Source organism: Pristiophorus japonicus, chromosome 10, assembly GCF_044704955.1.
Source record: "Pristiophorus japonicus isolate sPriJap1 chromosome 10, sPriJap1.hap1, whole genome shotgun sequence".
In the NCBI taxonomy this organism is placed as follows: Eukaryota; Metazoa; Chordata; class Chondrichthyes; family Pristiophoridae; genus Pristiophorus; species Pristiophorus japonicus.
In genome coordinates this window covers 217,852,140-217,872,250 of record NC_091986.1, presented here as the reverse complement: position 1 = coordinate 217,872,250, position 20,111 = coordinate 217,852,140, and the positions used below count along the sequence as shown (strand labels likewise).

At 51.0% G+C, this 20,111-nt stretch overlaps 1 protein-coding gene across 2 annotated transcripts in view; it reads left to right on the top strand.

Annotated features, from left to right (window-relative positions):
• ints4 (integrator complex subunit 4) overlaps positions 1-20,111 on the top strand; it is a 94,772-nt gene that overhangs the window by 26,429 nt on the left and 48,232 nt on the right. For both annotated transcript variants that reach the window (XM_070892571.1, XM_070892570.1), the window contains exons 8-14: positions 3,606-3,726; positions 5,167-5,238; positions 8,686-8,860; positions 10,709-10,914; positions 15,692-15,834; positions 16,742-16,857; positions 19,170-19,303. In XM_070892571.1, coding sequence (XP_070748672.1) covers positions 3,606-3,726; positions 5,167-5,238; positions 8,686-8,860; positions 10,709-10,914; positions 15,692-15,834; positions 16,742-16,857; positions 19,170-19,303 — 967 coding nt within the window. The remainder of the gene's footprint in view (positions 1-3,605; positions 3,727-5,166; positions 5,239-8,685; positions 8,861-10,708; positions 10,915-15,691; positions 15,835-16,741; positions 16,858-19,169; positions 19,304-20,111) is intronic.

Below are 20,111 nucleotides of genomic sequence, written 5' to 3'. Positions count from 1 at the left end.
TTGTCAAGCATGATTTCCCATTCATAAATCCATGCTGACTTGGACCAATCCTGTCACTGCTTTCTAAATGGAAGGTGCTCCCACAGTGCTGTTAGGGAGGGAGTTCCAGGATTGTGACCCAGCGACGATGAAGGAACGGCCGTTATATTTCCAAGTCAGGATGGTGTGTGACTCGGAGGGGAACGTGGAGGTGGTGGTGTTCCCATGCGCCTGCTGCCCTTGTCCTTCTAGGTGGTAGAGGTCGCGGGTTTGGGAGGTGCTGTCGAAGAAGCCTTGGCGAGTTGCTGCAGTGCATCTTGTAGATGGTACACACTGCAGCCACGGTGCGCCGGTGGTGGAGGGAGTGAATGTTGAAGGTGGTGGATGGGGTGCCGATCAAGTGTTGTGGGAGTTGCACTCATCCGGGCAAGTGGAGAGTATTCCATCACACTCCTGACTTGTGCCTTGTAGATGGTGGAAATGGGGAGTCAGGAGGTGAGACACTCACGTACTTTTACGCCACAGTATTCACGTGGCGACAAGAGCAAGTTAGAGGCTGGTTCTGTTAAGTTTCCTGCAGTGAGGTTAATCTGCCAGTGTTTTTTTTTACTTAATATGGTTGCGTGGATTAAAGGTCAGAGGTTTGGGGACATGTTCTGGGGACTGAAGGGGTGAGTACGCACTGTCCCTATTTTCAGATGACACAAAGATTAGTGGGAAAGCGAGTTGTGTAGAGGACACAGAGAGACTGCAAAGAGATTTGGATAGGTTAAGTGAATGGGCTAAGGTTTGGCAGATGGAATACAATGTCGGAAAGTGTGAGGTCATCCACCTTGGGGGGAAAAAAACAGTAAAAGGGAATATTATTTGAATGGGGAGAAATTACAACATGCTGAGGTGCAGGGGGACCTGGGGTCCTTGTGCATGAAACTCTTTTAGGAGAAAACAAAAAACATTAAACCGTGCCCCCCGATCTGGGGGAAACACCAACATTTACAAGGCCCTTTTTTTTTATTTTTTGGGGGTTTTTTTTGGGCACAGAATCACATTTTTTTCCAAGTGCCCCCTATAAAAGGGGAGGGGGACACTAAAAGCACCGGCAATTAAAACAAATTAACTTAAACATAAAATCAAATTAAAATTTGGTTGCCGGGCGTGACGATGCACTCCAGTCCCTCCGGTGCCCACCTCTCGCGGAAGGCCGCGAGCGTACCGGTGGACACCGCGTGCTCCATCTCCAAGGACACCTTGGACCGGATGTGTGCGCGGAAGAGAGGCAGTCAGTCTGGCTGAACGACCCCCTCGACCGCCCGCTGCCTGGACCGGCTGATGGCCCCCTTGGCCGTGCCCAGGAGCAGTCCTACGAGGAGGCCCTCGGACCTACCCGCTCCCCTCCGCACAGGGTGCCCGAAGGTCAGGAGTGTGGGACTGAAGTGCAGCCAGAATTTCAGGAGCAGCCCCTTTAAATAACAGAACAGGGGCTGCACTCAATAAAAACATGGAACACGGACTCTTCCAGACCGCAGAAATTGCAGGCGGCCTGGGAGCCCGTGAACCGGCTTAAAAATTTATTGCACGGCACTGCTCCGTGCACCACCCTCCAGGCCAAGGCCCCGACAAATAGTGGGAGGACCCCTGCGTAGAGTGCCCTCCATCGGGGACCCCCGCCTCCTCCGGACGGCAAGATGGTACGCCATGGCGTGTCCGGACGGCAGGCGAGGATGGCAAAGTTGAGAGTGTGCAGGAGCAGCCCGTACAGGAAACCCCTCCGCGCGGAACTGAAAGGCATGGAGGGGATTTTCCCAATGCGGCTCAAGTTGTGAGACGCCGGCCCCCGAGGGAGGTTCCGGGGTTTGGCGCCGATGAGGAATTCCGTCCGGACGGGGGTCAATTCGGACGGGATCTCCCCACGTGCTTGAGCCTCCTCGATGCACCTAACGGAGTCGGGGCCCAGAGCTCTTTTTAGCGACTCGATGGCATCGGCCGCGTGGCGGACGTTGGCAGAATTTAGGCGCCGCGCCAGCGTGTCTGGCGCCATCCAGCCCGCTCCTCCGCCATCGAGCAGGTCCCTGACCCTGGTCACCTCACCAGCCCTCTCGTCCGACCGCCACCCAAAACCTCGGTCGTGGAGGTACGGATTCCCGAGCAGCGGCTCCTGCAGGACGGCCGCCACTCCAGCCGGTGGAGAGCTGCGCTTGGTGGAGACTTTGTTCCAGACCCTGATGAGTTCCTTGTAAAAGACAGGCAGCTCCCGGAGGGCGGTCCTGACGCCCCCCACACTCACAAACAGGAGCTGCGTGTCGTAGTTGAGGCCGTGCTGCTGGCGGAAGAAATACATCGCCAGAGCACGCCACCTAGGAGGGGGCTCAACTTAAAGGTATCTCTGCAGGGTCTGAAGACGGAAAGTCGCGAGCTGGGCGCTGACGCACACCAACGACTGACCGCCCTCCCCAAGCGGGAGACTCAAGACCGCGGCAGAGACCAGACCCAGTGCTTCCTGTTGTTCCAGAAGAAGTCCACCAGCTTCTTCTGTATCTTGGCGACAAACGCAGGGGTCAAAGTGACCAGCCGGTACCACAACATGGCGGCCACCAGCTGGTTTATGACTAGCGCTCGACCCCTGTAGGGCAGCACTCGGAGCAGTCCTGTCCAGCGCCCTAGGCGAGCAGCGACCTTGGCCTCCAGCTCCTGCCAGTTCGCCAGCCAGGCTTCCTCGTCGGGGCTAAGGTAGACTCCCAGATAGAGGAGATGGGTCGTGCTCCAACCAATTAGTTCAAGTGCCCCCTGAATACAGGGGTGGGATAGAGCCTCCAGTCTCCCATCCAAGTACTAACCAGGCCTGACTCTGCTTAGCTTTCAAGATCAGATGAGAGCGGGCGTTTTCAGACTAGTGTGGCCGTAGCCCAAAAAGTTAGTTTGCAGGTGCAGCAGTTAATCAGGAAGGCGAATGGAATGTTGGCCTTCATTGCGAGAGGGATGGAGTACAAAAGCAGGGAGGTCCTGCTGCAACTGTACAGGGTATTGGTGAGGCCACACCTGGAGTACTGCGTGCAGTTTTGGTCACCTTACTTAAGGAAGGATATACTGGCTTTGGAGGGGGTACAGAGACGATTCACTAGGCTGATTCCGGAGATGAGGGGGTTACCTTATGATGATAGATTGAGTAGACTGGGTCTTTACTTGTTGGCGTTCAGAAGGATGAGGGGTGATCTTATAGAAACATTTAAAACAATGAAAGGGATAGACAAGATAGAGGCAGAGAGGTTGTTTCCACTAGTCGGGGAGACTAGAACTAGGGGGCACAGCCTCAAAATATGGGGGAGCCAATTTAAAACCGAGTTGAGAAGGAATTTCTTCTCCCAGAGGGTTGTGAATCTGTGGAATTCTCTGCCCAAGGAAGCAGTTGAGGCTAGCTCATTGAATGTATTCAAATCACAGATAGATAGATTTTTAACCAATAAGGGAATTAAGGGTTATGGGGAGCGGGCGGGTAAGTGGAGCTGAGTCCACGGCCAGATCAGCCGTGATCTTGTTGAATGGCAGCGCAGGCTCGAGGGGCGAGATGGCCTACTCCTGTTCCTAATTCTTATGTTCTTGTGTTCATGTCACCGTCTCCGTTTCTTCAGTATAGTCCCAATTCCATCATCCAACGAGGAAATTCGCTTGATCGACGATGCTTTCGGGAAGGTTTGTCACATGGTGAATGACGGATCGTGGATGGTGAGAGTACAGGCAGCCAAACTGTTGGTAAGTTTCATCTCCTGGACCACCCAGCAGTGCGAAGCAACAACTAAACCATTGCGTTGAGGCCGACGTCCTGTCCTGCACTCAGGCTTACTTCCTTGTCGTAACTCCTGTCTGTGATAGCCAAGGCTTCTGCCATGGCTCAGTGGGTAGCTCGCTCTCTCTTGCCTGTGAGTCAGAAGGTCATGGGTTCAAGTCCCACTCCAGAGAGACTTGAGCACTAAAATCCAGGCCGACGTTCCCAGTGCAGTACTGAGGGAGTGCCGCACTGTCGGAGAGACAGTGCTGAGGGAGCGCCGCACTGTCGGAGGGGCAGTACTGAGGGAGCGCCGCACTGTAGGAGGGGCAGTACTGAGGGAGCGCCGCACTGTAGGAGGGGCAGTACTGAGGGAGCGCCGCACTGTCGGAGGGGCAGTACTGAGGGAGCGCCGCACTGTCGGAGGGGCAGTACTGAGGGAGCGCTGCACTGTCGGATGGGCAGTACTGAGGGAGCGCCGCACTGTCGGAGGGGCAGTACTGAGGGAGCGCCGCACTGTCAGAGGTGCCCTTTTGCGGATGAGACAAACCGAGTCTGTCCTCTCAAGTGGATGTAAAAGATCCCACGACACTATTTTAAAGAAGAGCAGGGGAGTTATCCCTGGTGTCCTGGCCAATATTTATCCCTCAATCAACATCACTAAGGACAAATTCTGGAACTTCAGAGGAGACATCGGGGATGTGGCAGGACCGTGACCTTCTGTAAATTCCGGCCCATGCTCCCTTTATCCCGTTGCTGCTGTGCTTCCCTCCCCACCCAGGAATTTTTCATTTTGAACTAACCCAACGCACAGAAGAACACTGGAAATAGGAGCAGGAGTAGGCCACGTAGCCCCTCGAGCCTGCTCCGCCATTCAGTGAAGATCATGGCTGCTCATCTTCCACAGCCGTAGCTCAGTGGGCAACACACTCGCCTCTGAGTCAGAAGGTTGCGGGTTCAAGCCCCACCCCAGGGATTGAGCACAAAAATCTAGACTGACGCTCCCAGCGCAGTGCTGAGGGAGTGCCGCACTGTCGGAGGTGGCATCTTGTGGATGAGATATTCAACCGAGGTCCTATCTGCTCTCTCAGATGGACGTTAAAGATCCCATGGCACTATTTCGAAGAAGAGCAGGGGAGTTCTCCCCGGTGTGCCTCAAACAACAACACTAAAACAGATTATCTGGGTCATTATCACATTGCTGTTTGTGGGAGTTTGCTGTGCACATATTGGTTTCCTACATTACAACAGTGACTGCACTCCAAAAGTACTTGATTGGCTGTAAAGCGCTTTGGGACATCCTGAAGTTGTGAAAGGTGCTATAGAAATGCAAGTTTTTCTTTTTAGATGCGATATAAATGCCTCAAATTGTCGGTTTGTCCCAATTGACAATTAACATTGTAGCTCATCACCACCTTCTATTTCAGGGATCCATGCATCAAGTCAGTGTACAGTTTCTGGAGCAGACCCTTGATAAGAAATTGATGTCTGATCTGAAGGTGGGTTGTGCTTTAGTTAATTTCCATCTCTGCTATTATATTGCATGTTTTACCTATTATTACCTGACGTCGGTCGTGGGTAAAATGATGGAATCAATTATTAAGGATGTCATAGCAGCGCATTTGGAAAGAGGTGACATGATAGGTCCAAGTCAGCATGGATTTGTGAAATGGAAATCATGCTTGACAAATCTTCTGGAATTTTTTGAGGATGTTTCCAGTAGAGTGGACAAGGGAGAACCAGTTGATGTGGTATATTTGGACTTTCAGAAGGCTTTCGACAAGGTCCCACACAAGAGATTAATGTGCAAAGTTAAAGCACATGGGATTGGGGGTAGTGTGCTGACATGGATTGAGAACTGGTTGGCAGACAGGAAGCAAAGAGTAGCAGTAAATGGATACTTTTCAGAATGGCAGGCAGTGACTAGTGGGGTACCACAAGGTTCTGTGCTGGGGCCCCAGCTGTTTACATTGTACATTAATGATTTAGACGAGGGGATTAAATGTAGTATCTCCAAATTTGCAGATGACACTAAGTTGGGTGGCAGTGTGAGCTGCGAGGAGGATGCTATGAGGCTGCAGAGTGACTTGGATAGGTTAGGTGAGTGGGCAAATGTATGGCAGTGGATAAATGTGAGGTTATCCACTTTGGTGGTAAAAACAGAGAGACAGACTATTATCTGAATGGTGACAGATTAGGAAAAGGGGAGGTGCAACGAGACCTGGGTGTCATGGTACATCAGTCATTGAAGGTTGGCATGCAGGTACAGCAGGCGGTTAAGAAAGCAAATGACATGTTGGCCTTCATAGCGAGGGGATTTGAGTACAGGGGCAAGGGAGGTGTTGCTACAGTTGTACAGGGCATTGGTGAGGCCACACCTGGAGTATTGTGTACAGTTTTGGTCTCCTAACCTGAGGAAGGACATTCTTGCTATTGAGGGAGTGCAGCGAAGGTTCACCAGATTGATTCCTGGGATGGTGGGACTGACCTATCAAAAAAGACTGGATCAACTGGGCTTGTATTCACTGGAGTTCAGAAGAATGAGAGGGGACCTCATAGAAACGTTTAAAATTCTGACAGGGTTAGACAGGTTAGATGCAGGAAGAATGTTCCCAATGTTGGGGAAGTCCAGAACCAGGGGACACAGTCTAAGGATAAGGGGTAAGCCATTTAGGACCGAGATGAGGAGGAATTTCTTCACCCAGAGAGTGGTGAACCTGTGGAATTCTCTACCACAGAAAGTTGTTGAGGCCAATTCACTAAATATATTCAAAAAGGAGTTAGATAGAGTCCTTACTACTAGGGGAATCAAGGGGTATGGTGAGAAAGCAGGAATGGGGTACTGAAGTTGCATGTTCAGCCATGAACTCATTGAATGGCGGTGCAGGCTAGAAGGGCCGAATGGCCTACTCCTGCACATACTTTCTATGTTTCTATGAACTGCCTCCAATGCAAGTATATCCCTTCTTAAGTTGGAGACAAAAACTGCACACAGTACTCCAGGTGTGGTCTCACCAATACCCTGTACAGTTGTAGCAAGACTTCTCTGCTTTTATACGCCATCCCCCTTGCAATAAAGGCTAACATTCCATTAGTTTTCCTGTTTAATTGCTGTAACTGCATGCTAACTTTTTGTGTTTCATGTAAGTCCAAGTTGTTGTTGCATTGTCTTCCACCGGAGATGTTAAATTTAGGCACCTATTAAAGATACCAGGGGCAGGCCAACATTAATCCCTCAAGCGCTACGATCAAGAATAGATAATGTGGTCATTCAGTCATTTGTTCTTTGTGGACCCTTGCTGTGCCATCAAAAATGAGAGCGATTAACTTCATCGTCGCTGGGTCACAATCCTGGAACTCCCTCCCTAACAGCACTGTGGGAGCACCTTCACCACACGGACTGCAGCGGTTCAAGAAGGCAGCTCACCACTACCATCATCATAGGCAGTCCCTCAGAATCGAGGAAGACTTGCTTCCACTCTAAAAGTGAGTTCTCAGGTGGCTGAACAGTCCAATACAGGAATTACAGTCTCTGTCACAGGTGGGACAGACAGTGGTTGGGGGAAAGGGTGGATGGGGAGTCTGGTTTGCCGCACGCTCCTTCCGCTGCCTGCGCTTGCTTTCTGCATGCTCTCGGCGACAACAATAACTGGTATTTATATAGCGACTTTAACGTAGTGAAACGTCCAGAGGCGCTTCACAGGAGTGTTATGAGATAAAAAATTTGACACCAAGCCGCATAAGCAGAAATTAGCGCAGGTGACCAGAAGCTTGGTCAAAGAGAGAGGTTTTAAGGAGCATCTTGGAGGAGGAAAGAGAGGTAGAGAGGCGGGAGAGGTTTAGGGAGGGAGTTCCAGAGCTTGGGGCCCAGGCAACAGAAGGCACGGTCACCGATGGTGGAGCGATTATAATCAGGGATGCCTAGGAGGGCAGAATTAGAGGAGCGCAGAAGGGCAATTAGGGATGGGCAATAAATGCCAGCAACATCCAAATTCCAAGAATGAATAACTTAAAGAAAAGCACTTCATCCATTGGCTGCGAAGCGATCTGGGGACGTACCAAGGAGGGGTGAAAGGGGCTATTTAAATGCGCGCTGGTCGGTATTTTTTTCTTTATCAGCCTCTGAGATTCTAAGCTTTGGTTTTCTGATCTCATCCCCCTCCCCCCATGACGGGGTTGTCATATGAAGAAAGGTTGAGCAGGTTGGGCCTGTACTCATTGGAGTTTAGAAGACTTAGGGGTGATCTTACTGAAAATTATAAGATTCTGAGGGGGCTTGACAGGGTAGATGCAGAGAGGATGTTTCCCCTCGAGGGGGAATCTAGAACTAGGGGGCATAGTTTCAGAATAAGGGGTCGCCCATTTAAAACTGAGATGAGGAGGAATTTCTTCTCTTGAGGGTGGTGAATCTTTGGAATTCTCTGCCCCAGAGAGCTGTGGAGGCTAGGTCATTGAATATATTTAGAAACCAAAAAATTTACAGCGCAGAAGGAGGCCATTTCGGCCCATCATGTCCGCACCGGCCCTCGGTCAGCAGTCCTGAAGGTTACATATAAACCTATGAACAATGGCGGAAAGGTAAAGAGCACCCGGCCCAGCCAGTCCGCCTCACACAACTGAAACTCCCCTTACACTGAAACATTCTACACTCCACCCCAACCGGAGCCATGTGATCTCCTGGGAGAGGCAAAAAACCAGAGACAAACCCAGGCCAATTTAGGGAGAAAAAAAATCTGGGGAAAATTTAGGCGGAGCTAAGACAGATTTTTGAGCGATAAGGGAGTGAAGGGTTATGGGGAGCGGGCGGGGAAGTGGAGCTGAGTCCATGATCAGATCAGCCATGATCTTATTGAATGGCGGAGCAGGCTCGAGGGGCCGAATGGCCAACTCCTGCTCCTATTTCTTATGTATGTTCTTATATTGTCTCTCTCCCCCTCCCCATGCAGAGAAAGCGCAGTGCCCACGAGCGAGCCAAGGAGCTGTACACGTCGGGCGAGTTTTCTAGCGGCAGGAAGTGGGGGGACGACGCCCCCAAGGAGGCGGTGGACACCTACACCGTCAACCTCATGAACTCGGGGGCTTGCGGGGCCTTCGTCCACGGGCTGGAGGACGAGATGTACGGTAAGCGCAGCTGAGCGTCAAATGGGCCTGTCGCGGGCCGTGTGGAAATCGTTACCAGGAACGCGCCTCGCGGGGGGGGGCGCTATTCTGACGGTGAAGGTGCCGGGGGGGGGGAGGGGGGGCGCTATTCCGACGGTGAAGGTGCCGGGTCGGTGCAAGCTTACCATTGCTTTGGCAGAGGACGGCGTCTTCTGGCTGGGATGTTGTAACTGAGGCGGCTGTAAAAGACATGGTGACCCGGTCAGCGTTGATCCCTCCGGCCAAGAATATCACCGATAATACCTTTATTTGCTCAATTCATTTGTGGGTCCTCGCTATGCTTACGGAATAATACTCAGGATAAGGGGGCGGCCATTTAGGACTGAGCTGAGGAGAGATTTCTTCACTCGGAGGCTGGTGAATCTTTGCAATTCTCTACCCCAGAGGGCTGTGGATGCTCAAGTCGTTGAGTATATTCAAGTCAGAGATTTTTATATATTAAGGGAATCGAGGGATATGGGGATCGGGTGGGAAAGTGGGGTTGAGGTAGAAGATCAGCCATGATCTTATTGAATGGCGGAGCAGGCTCGAGGGGCCGAATGGCCGAGTCCTCCTATTTCTTACGTTCTTAAAAACAACAGAGATTACACTTCAAAAAAAAAAATCCATTAGCTTGAAGCGATTTGGGACGACCTGAGGATTTTACTGACTGTAAAATTGCGGAAACAATGAAATCATCATCTGACTGACATTGTTACAGGCTTGTCAAAGGAATGCATTAAGGGGTGGAATGTATGTACAGTTGTACAGAGCCCTGGTCAGACTCCATCTGGAGAAACTGCGTTCAGTTCTGGGCACCGCCTTTGAAGGGGAGCCGTGCAGATTCACCAGAATGATACCCCGGGGTTAAAAGGGTTAAATGACGAGGGCAGGTTGCACAGACTGGGCTTGTGTTCCCTCGAGTGCAGAAGATTAAGGGGTGATTTAATCGAGGGGTTTAGGATGATTTGATGGCGTAGACAGAGGGAAAGTATTTCCTCTGGTGGGAGGAGGAGTCCAGAACAAGGGGTCATCACCTTAAAATAAGAGCCAGACATACTGGAAATCTGGAGTGCTCTCCCACCAAAACATGCTGAGGCTGGGGGTCAATTGAAAACTTCAAAGCTGAGATTTATTGATTTTTATTAGGTATGGGTATTAAAGATTATGGAACTAAGGCAGGTAGAGATGTCACAGAGATCAGGCACGATCTAATTGAATAGCAGAACAGGCTTGCGGGACTGAATGTACTCATACACTCAGTACTGCCCCCCCGACAGTGCGGCGCTCCCTCAGTACCGCCCCTCCGACAGTGCGGCACTCTCTCAGCACTGCCCCTCCGACAGTGCGGCACTCTCTCAGCACTGCCCCTCCGACAGTGCGGCGCTCCCTCAGTACCGCCCCTCCGACAGTGCGGCGCTCTCTCAGCACCGCCCCTCCGACAGTGCGGCGCTCCCTCAGCACTGCCCCTCCGACAGTGCGGCGCTCCCTCAGCACTGCCCCTCCGACAGTGCGGCGCTCCCTCAGCACTGCCCCTCCGACAGTGCGGCGCTCCCTCAGCACTGCCCCTCCGACAGTGCGGCACTCCCTCAGCACTGCCCCTCCGACAGTGCGGCACTCCCTCAGCACTGCCCTGGAGTGTCAGCCTAGATTATGATCTCCGGTCCCTGGAGTGGGACTTGAACCCACAACCTTCTGACTCGGAGTCGAGAGCGCTGTCCACTGAGTCCCGGCTGGTTATGTATTGGTTGCAGAATGTTCCCTGGAACGGCTTCAAATTCCCTGGCCGCTTTACGGGGGTTTTTTTAATTTGTTCCCGTTGAATCTCAGAGGTCCGGAATGCTGCCGTGGAAGCGCTCTGTATGCTGGCTCAGGCCTCGGCATCTTTCGCTGAGAAGTGCCTGGATTTTCTGGTGGACATGTTCAACGACGAGATTGAGGAGGTGAGGTTGGGCTCGATACACGCTCTGCGCAAAATCTCCAGCCACATCCGACTGCGTGAGGATCAACTGGACACCGTGCTGGCAGTGCTGGAGGTGACCATCGTTAATATTTCACTTCTGTCTCTTCCTTGCACCCCACACCATTGTAACAACAACATCTTGCATTTATGTGGTGCCTTTAATGTACAGGTACAACGTATAAAATTATGAGGGGGGCTGGACAAGCTGGATGCAGAGAGGTTGTTTCCACTGATAGAACTAGGGGACATAATCTTAGAACATTGAATAAATTTAAGACAGAGACAGACGGTTTCTTAACCGATAAGGGGTTATGGGGAGCGGGCAGGGAAGTGGAGCTGAGTCCATGATCATATCAGCCATGATCGTATTAAATGGCGGAGCAGGCTCGAGGGGCCGTATGGCCTACTCCTGCTCCTATTTCTCAGATCCGAAAATCGGAATTGCCCGAAAACCGGACATTTTTGAGAAAATCCCATTTGATATTCAGTAGAATAAAATCCGGAGTTCTTGTCCAAAAACCGGCAGGCCGGACTAGTTACCGGCTTCACCGCTTATGTTTTAAATGGCGTGCGATCCGCCCTAGCCTTGCCGAATGACCCTCGACCCGACCTGACCCACGCCACCGTTAGTACTTTGTCTGTCTCGGTAGCACCTACGCTCTTCGGACGCTCTGGTGTTTTTCCAAGATGCGTAGTCCCAAGGTGTGTAGTAGGGTACAGCACAGAAGGAAGGTGGGCACTCGTGCCTATACCAGCTTTGTTAGAGCGATCCAAATAGACCCACTCCCCCCTGCTCTTTTGCCACAGGCCTGTAAATGTTTGCCCTTTAAGTCTTTATCCAATTCCCTTTTGAAAGTTACTATTGAATCTGCTTCCACCGCCCTTTCAGGCAGCGCGTTCCCGATCACAACAGCTCACTAAAAGAAATTTTAAGTTCCCAGTGTCGCCTCTGGTTCTTTTGCCAATCACCTTAAATCTGTGCCCTCTGGTTACTGACCCTCCTGCCACTGGAAACACTTTCTCCTTATTCACTCATAACAAAGCCATTCATGATTTTGAACACCTTGATTAAATCGCCCTTAACCATCTCTGCTCTAAGGAGAGCAAACCCAGCTTCTCCAGTCTATCCACGTAACTGAAGTCCCTCAATCCAGGTACCATTTTTAGTAAATCCCCTCTGCACCCTTTCCAAGGCCTTGACATCCTTCCTAAAGTGCGGTGCCCAGAATTGGACACAATACTCCAGCTGGGGTCTAAGCAGTAAAAGAAAGAAATACTTGCATTTATATAGCGCCTTTTATGACCACCGGATGTTCCAAAGCGCTTTACAGCCAATGAAGTACTTTCTGAAGTGCAGTGACTGTTGTAATGTACGAAATGCGGCAGCCAATTTGCACACAGCAAGCTCCCACAAACAGCAATGTGATAATAACCAGATCATCTGTTTTAGTGGTTTTAAGTGAGGGATAAATATTGGCAAGTTCACTCCGATCTTCTTCAGAAAAGTATCTTTTACGCCCAACTGAGAGACCGGATGGGGCCTCGGTTTAATGTCTCATCCGAAAGACTGCCCCTCCGACAGTGCGGCGCTCCCTCAGTACTGCCCCTCCGACAGTGCGGCGCTCCCTCAGCACTGCCCCTCCGACAGTGCGGCGCTCCCTCAGCACTGCCCCTCCGACAGTGCGGCGCTCCCTCAGCACTGCCCCTCCGACAGTGCGGCGCTCCCTCAGCACTGCCCCTCCGACAGTGCGGCGCTCCCTCAGCACTGCCCCTCCGACAGTGCGGCGCTCCCTCAGCACTGCCCCTCCGACAGTGCGGCGCTCCCTCAGCACTGCCCCTCCGACAGTGCGGCGCTCCCTCAGCACTGCCCCTCCGACAGTGCGGCGCTCCCTCAGCACTGCCCCTCCGACAGTGCGGCGCTCCCTCAGCACTGCCCCTCCGACAGTGCGGCGCTCCCTCAGCACTGCCCCTCCGACAGTGCGGCGCTCCCTCAGCACTGCCCCTCCGACAGTGCGGCGCTCCCTCAGCACTGCCCCTCCGACAGTGCGGCGCTCCCTCAGCACTGCACCTCCGACAATGCGGTGCCCCCTCAGCACTGCACTGGGAGTGTCAGCCTAGATTTTTGTGCTTAAGTCTCTCTCGCGTGGGACTTGAACCCTCGACCTTCTGAATCGGAGGCGAGAGTGCTGCCCACTGAGCCACGGCTGACAGGGCTGTATTTTATAAAGGTCCCATCTCAGTGGTTGGATGATTAACCTGCACATTGGCCACTCCCAAAGTGACGCTGTAACCAGCAGCTGCAAATTTGCCAAAGGACAGCCTCGACGTTCCCAGGTTATTGGGACCTCCTCCTCCCTTCTCATTTTACTCCCTGCTCTCCAGAAGGCACTGACTCTTGCTGGGATGCGATGTTGAAGGCACCATCAGCCTCTGCTACCATTCTTCCTGTCCGAGCATGGATTGCCAAGTATTTGGGGACATTTTGTTTTGTCAATGGCGCAATATATCAGTGTGAGTTGTTGCACTATTTCCAACACTCCACCATCGGCGGCCGTGCCTTCAGCTGCCTGGGCCCCAAGCTCTGAAATTCCCTCCCTAAACCTCTCCACCTCTCTCCTCCCTTAGGACACTCTTAAAACCTACCTCTTTAATCAAGTTCCTGCCCTAATAACTCTTTGCGTGGCTCAATGTCAGACTTTGATAACGTAGCTGTGAAGTGCCTTGAGACGTTTTACTGCTTTATATAGGTGCTGTATAACTGCAAGTTGTGAATTGAATGTAATAAATCTGGTGATTTTGTGGGCTGCACCAGAGAATGACCATGAAAGCTGCAGGGTAGTCATTTATTAACAAAGGCTCAACGGGTTCAGTCATGCCCTTCAGGGAATGAAAGCTCCCATCTCTGCCAAATCAGTCCCTCACTACCTGTTTGTATGATACCAGGGCTAAAAGGCTTAAATCTCGAGGACAGGTTGCACAGACTGGGCCTGTGTTCCCTCGAGTGTAGAAGATTAAGTGGTGATCCAATCGAGGTGTGTAAGATGATTAAAGGGTTCGATCGGGTGGATCGAGAGAAACCATTCCCTCTGGTGGGAGGAGTCCAGAACAAGGGGGCGTCACCTTAAAATTAGAGCTCGGCCGGGTGATGTCAGGACGCAAAGGGTGCTGGGAATCCAGGACGCAAAGGGTGCTGGGAATCCAGAACACACTCCCCCAAAAAGCTGTTGAGGCCGGTGGTCAATTGGAAATTTCAAAACTGAGACTGATCGATATTTAACGGTTAAGGAACCAAGGCGGGTAGATGGAGTTAAGATACAACATAGAAACATAGAAAATAGGTGCAGGAGTAGGCCATCCGGCCCTTCGAGCCTGCACCGCCATTCAATGAGTTCATGGCTGAACATGCAACTTCAGTACACCATTCCTGCTTTCTCGCCATACCCCTTGATCCCCCTAGTAGCAAGGACTACATCCAACTCCTTTTTGAATGTATTTAGTGAATTGGCCTCAACAACTTTCTGTGGTAGAGAATTCCACAGGTTCACCACTCCCTGGGTGAAGAAGTTTCTTCTCATCTCGGTCCTAAATGGCTTACCCCTTATCCTTAGACTGTGACCCCTGGTTCTGGACTTCCCCAACATCAGGAACATTCTTCCTGCATCTAACCTGTCTAAACCCGTCAGAATTTTAAACGTTTCTATGAGATCCCCTCTCATTCTTCTGAGCTCCAGTGAATACAAGCCCAGTTGATCCAGTCTTTCTTGTTATGTCAGTCCCGCCATCCCGGGAATCAGTCTGGTGAAACTTCGCTGCACTCCCTCAATAGCAAGAATGTCCTTCCTCAAGTTAGGAGACCAAAACTGTAAACAATACTCCAGGTGTGGCCTCACCAAGGCCCTGTACAACTATAGTAACACCTCCCTGCCCCTGTACTCAAATCCCCTCGCTATGAAGGCCAACATCAGCATCTAATTGAATGGCGGAACAGGCTCAAAGGGCTGAATGGCCTCCTCCTGTTCCAATGCCTTATTGCCCTCGGCAAGTAGGGACAAATAATAACTTTTATTTATATAACGCCTTTAACGATGTAAAGCATCGCAAGGTGCTTCACAGCAGTTTTGCAGAGAAACATAGAAACTAGATGCAGGAGTAGGCCATCCGGCCCTTCGAGCCTGCACCACCATTCAATAAGATCATGGCTGATCATTCCTTCAGTACCCCGTTCCTGCTTTCTTTCCATACCCCTTGAATCCCTTTAGCCGCAAGGGCCATATCTAACTCCCTCTTGAATATATCCAATGAATATATCCAGTGTTACAAGACAAAACAGATACATTTTGACACCGAGCCACAAAAGAAGAAATTAGGGCAGATGACCAAAAACTTGGTTAAAGAGATAGGCTTTAAGGGGCATCTTAAAGGAGGAAAGAGGCAAAGAGATTTTGAGAGTAAGTTCCAGAGCTTGGGGCCTAGGCAGCAGAAGGCACGGCCACCAATAGTTGAGCGATTATAATCAGAGATGCTCAAGAGGGCAGAATTAGAGGAGGGCAGAATTAGAGGAGCGCAGAGATCTCGGGGGGTTGTGGGGCTGGAAGAGATTACAGAGATAGGGAGGGGCGAGGGCCATGGAGGGATTTGTAAACAAGGATGAGAATTTTGAAATTGAGGCGTTTTATCGATGAGTAAATAATGAATATAGTTGATCAGTAATCCAAGAAAAACTTTTCTGATTATAATGGGTTGTAATGCAGGGGAATCGCAAAGCAATTGTGCCACAGCTGACAAAGAAAAGGTGAAATAATTGCTCGGGGCCGGTGTTTCGGTATTCAGTTTACCCTTTCGTTTTCCAGGACTCCTCTCGCGACATCCGGGAAGCCTTGCACGAGCTGTTGTGTTACACCAACGTGTCGACGAAGGATGGTATTCACCTGGCTCTGGTGGAGCTTTTGAAGAATCTGGCAAAGTACCCCACCGATCGGAACTCCATCTGGAAGTGAGTCTTCCTCTGTGTCTGTGTGTTTTTGTTTTAATTCGTTCCTGGGATGTGGGCGTGGCCGGCACTTATCGCCCGCCACGAACTACCCTCGAGAAGGTGGTGGTGAGCCGCCTTCAACTGCTACAGTTCGTATCTATATTTCTTTGTAGTGGCTTTGGGACAACTGAGGGGCTTGTTGTAGAGGGCAGTTTCAGAGGGTGGTTAAGAGTCAAGCACATTGCTGTGGGTCTGGAATCACCTCTAGGCCCAGACCGGGTAAGGACGGCAGATAAACCCTTCTGATCTGCGTGGCTTAATTCTGCAGTGGGCATTGGGTGTCAGCCGTGGCTTAGTGGGAAGTACTCTCGCCTCTGAGCCAAACAGTCGTCGTTCAGGATCCATTGCCTGAAAGGGCGAAGAAGCAGATTCAATAGTAACCGTCAAAAAGGAATGGGATCTCTATGGAAGAAATAGGAGCAGGAGTCGGCCATTCACCCCCTCCGCTGCTCAATAAGACCATGGCTGATCTTCGACCTCAACTCCTCTTTCCTGCACTATCCCCTGATTCCCAGAATATCCAAAAAATCTTTATCGATCTCTGTCTTGAATGTACTCAACGCGAGGTATATATCTGATCAATACAGATCAGCCACGATCTAATAGGCTTGAGAGGCTGAATGGCCTACGGTTCCTATGTTCAGAAAAGGAAATATTTGCAGTGTTATGGGGGAAAAGAGCAGTGGGTAGTGGGATTAATTGGATCGCTCTTTCACAGAGCCGGCACAGGAACAATGAGCCGAACGGCCTCCTCTTGTGCTGTGCGATTCTATGAATACGGCGCTGTATCACTCGTATTTGATGGATCTACTCTCGTGTTTTTATTGACATTTTCGATGAATTTGAGCGACTTTTCTTCTCCTCCTAGATGTCTCAAGTACCTCGGAAGCAGGCATCCGACCCTGGTGTTACCTCTGGTCCCAGAACTGCTCAGCACGCACCCGTACTTCGACACGCCAGAACCAGACATGGACGACCCAGCCTGTATCCATTTTAACCTCGATTACAAACAAAAGCGTTTTCTCGGGTTAGCGTTACAAAAGTTCTCCCCGGTGTCCTGGCCAATATCTGTACCTCAACCAACATCACTTTTTTTTTTAAAAAAAAGAGATTATCTGGGTCATTACCACATTGGTGTTTGTGGGAGCTTGCTGTGCACAAATTGGCTGCCGTGTTTCCAACACTACAACAGCGACTACACCTCTAAAGTAATTCATTGGCTGTAAAGAACTTTGGGATGTCCTGAAGTTGTGAAAGGAGTTATAGAAGTACAAGTCTTTGCTTTTCATTGCTTGTGTGAAAACCCACTGCAACGCAACTTGCAATTATATACAACCCCTCCCACCCAGCCTCTCCTCCCCGTTTCTGGCAGCAGTCCACCTGAGTCATCCCGCAGAAACCAGACACTTGCAATTCTTACCATAACTAAGCTTTTGAAGGCCACGTAAAGCACTTTGTTTCAGTGGCTCAGTGGGTATCACCTGCACCTCAGAGTCAGAAGGTTGTGGGTTCAAATCCCACTCCAGAGAATTGAGCACAGAAATCTAGGTTGACACTCCAGTGAAGTACTGAGGGAGCGCCGCACTGTCGGAGGGGCAGAGCTGAGGGAGCGCCGCACTGTCGGAGGGGCAGTGCTGAGGGAGCGCCGCACTGTCGGAGGGGCAGTGCTGAGGGAGCGCCGCACTGTCGGAGGGGCAGTGCTGAGGGAGCGCCGCACTGTCGGAGGGGCAGTGCTGAGGGAGCGCCGCACTGGTCGGAGGGGCAGTGCTGAGGGAGCGCCGCACTGGTCGGAGGGGCAGTGCTGAGGGAGCGCCGCACTGTCGGAGGTGCCGTCTTTCGGATGAGACGTTAAACCGAGGCCCCGTCTGCCTTCTCAGGTGGACATAAAAGATCCCATGCCATTATTTCGAAGAAGAACAGGTGGAGTTCTCCCCGGTGTCCTGGGGCCAATATTTATCTCTCAACCAACATCACTAAAAACAGGTGATCTGGTCATTATCACCAATCTGTGGGAGCTTGCTGTGCGCAAATTGGCTGCCATGTTCCTACATTACAACAGTGACTGCACTCCAAAAATGACTTCAGTAAAGTGCTTTGGGACGTCCTGAAGTTGTGAAAGGATCTGTCTCTTCCCCGCCACCCCCCCCCCCCCCCCAAACTAATCATTGACAATGTTCCGAAGCAACCCCACCCCCCAGAGCGGAGTGTAACTCTCCCAGTTCTCTGCATCTAAAGTGGCAGTCTCTGACCTGGGCGTGCTTGACTCTGGCATTGGATGCTAAATATGAGGAAGTGTTTCCCCTCTCATTTAGAAGAATGAGAGGGAATCTCATAGAAACTTATAAAATTCTGACGGGACAGGACAGGTTAGATACGGAAAGAATGTTCCCGATGTTGGGGAACCAGGGGCATCGTCTTAGGACAAGGGGTAGGCCATTTAGGACTGAGATGAGGAGAAACTTTTTCACCCAGAGAATTGTGAACCTGTGGAATTCTCTGCCACAGAAAGTATTCAAAAGGGAGTTAGATGTGGCCCTTACGGCTAAAGGGATCAGGGGGTATGGAGAGAAGGCAGGGGTGGGGTACTGAGGTTGCATGATCAGCCATGATCACATTGAATGGTGGTGCAGGCTCGAAGGGCCAAATGGCCTACTCCTGCACCTATTTTCTATGTTTCATTTTCTGGCACTAACCTTTCTCACCTAAAAATCTATTGTAGAAAAGTGTCGTATGAGAGATTGGGTCGACTAGGCCTGTATTCACTAGAGTTTAGAAGAATGAGAGGCGATCTCATTGAAACGTATAAAATTCTGACTGGGTTGGATAGACTGGATGTTTCCCCTGGCTGGGATGTCTAGAACAAGGGGTCACAGTCTCAGGATACGGGGTAGGAAATTTAGGACCGAGATGAGGAGAAATGTTTTCACTCAGAGGGTGGTGAACCTGTGCAATTCTCTACCACAGAAGGCTGTGGAGGCCAAGTCACTGAATATATTTAAGAGGGAGATAGATAGATTTCTAGACACAAAAGGCATCAAGGGATATGGGGAGGAAAGCAGGAATATGGTGTTGAGATAGAGGATCAGCCATGATCATAGTGAATGGCGGTGCAGGCTCGAAGGGCCGAATGGCCTACTACTACTATTTTCTATGTTTCTGTGTCTGAAGGAGAAAATGATGGTCTGTTATACAATGCGTGATTGTGTATTTGTACAGGACAGGAGGGTTGTTGTCTCTCTGGAGTGTACGCAGTTAAAGGGGGTCATTCTATGCTTCTTAACTGCAGCTTGTGCTAGATATTGCAGTGCTGGTCCTGGTGTTCAACGCTGCCAAGATCTGCCCCACGATGTCCGCGCTGTTCTCAGATCACACGTTCCGGCACTACGCCTACCTCCGTGACAGCCTCTCTCACCTGGTGCCACCATTGCAGGTAAGTGACAACTGCAACAGGCGCAAAGGTCTTTTCACCACAGGTTGTGGAGCACAGAGGACCTGGGATCCTGTACATACCTGTTAGTTAGCGTTTGTTTCTGCTGATAAACTCCAACCTGGTTGAAGGGTTAATATTTTGATATTTCAAATAACAGTGTGTCGATATTTGATGTCTCCAAGATAAGAGGAGACTAACTGATGTACTGACTGCTCTGTTTTTGATTGGGGGAGAAGAGCGGTGAGAGATCGGGGCCCAGGAGAGGAGAGGGTTCGGGGCCCAGGAGAGGAGAGGGTTCGGGGCCCAGGAGAGGAGAGGGTTCGGGGCCCAGGAGAGGAGAGGGTTCGGGGCCCAGGAGAGGAGAGGGTTCGGGGCCCAGGAGAGGCGACTGTTGAGGGCCCTGGGGCAGCACGGGCCAGCCCACACTATATGTGCGCGCACTAGTTCTGTGCAGTAGAGCTGGTCTCCAGTCGTCTTGGTTAACCCTTGCCGCTGGATCAAGGTCTCGCTCTGTGAAGCCCGTGTGGTGGCTGGTGTGCAACGGTCACCACACGTTAAAAAATCCACACGCAGGCATCTTCCACCCTTCAACATGTATTTCGGGACCTAGAATGTCGGGTCCCTCATTGAAACACCTGTGAACTCATCCTTTTTTGGTGTGGAAGCAAGTCATCCTCAATAGGAGGGACTGCATGCTACAATGGGATGGAATCCTGGCTTTTGGAGTTCGGTATGGAGCTTGCTACAGTTATACAGGGTATTGGTGAGGCCACACCTGGAATACTGCGTGCAGTTTGGGTTACCATAT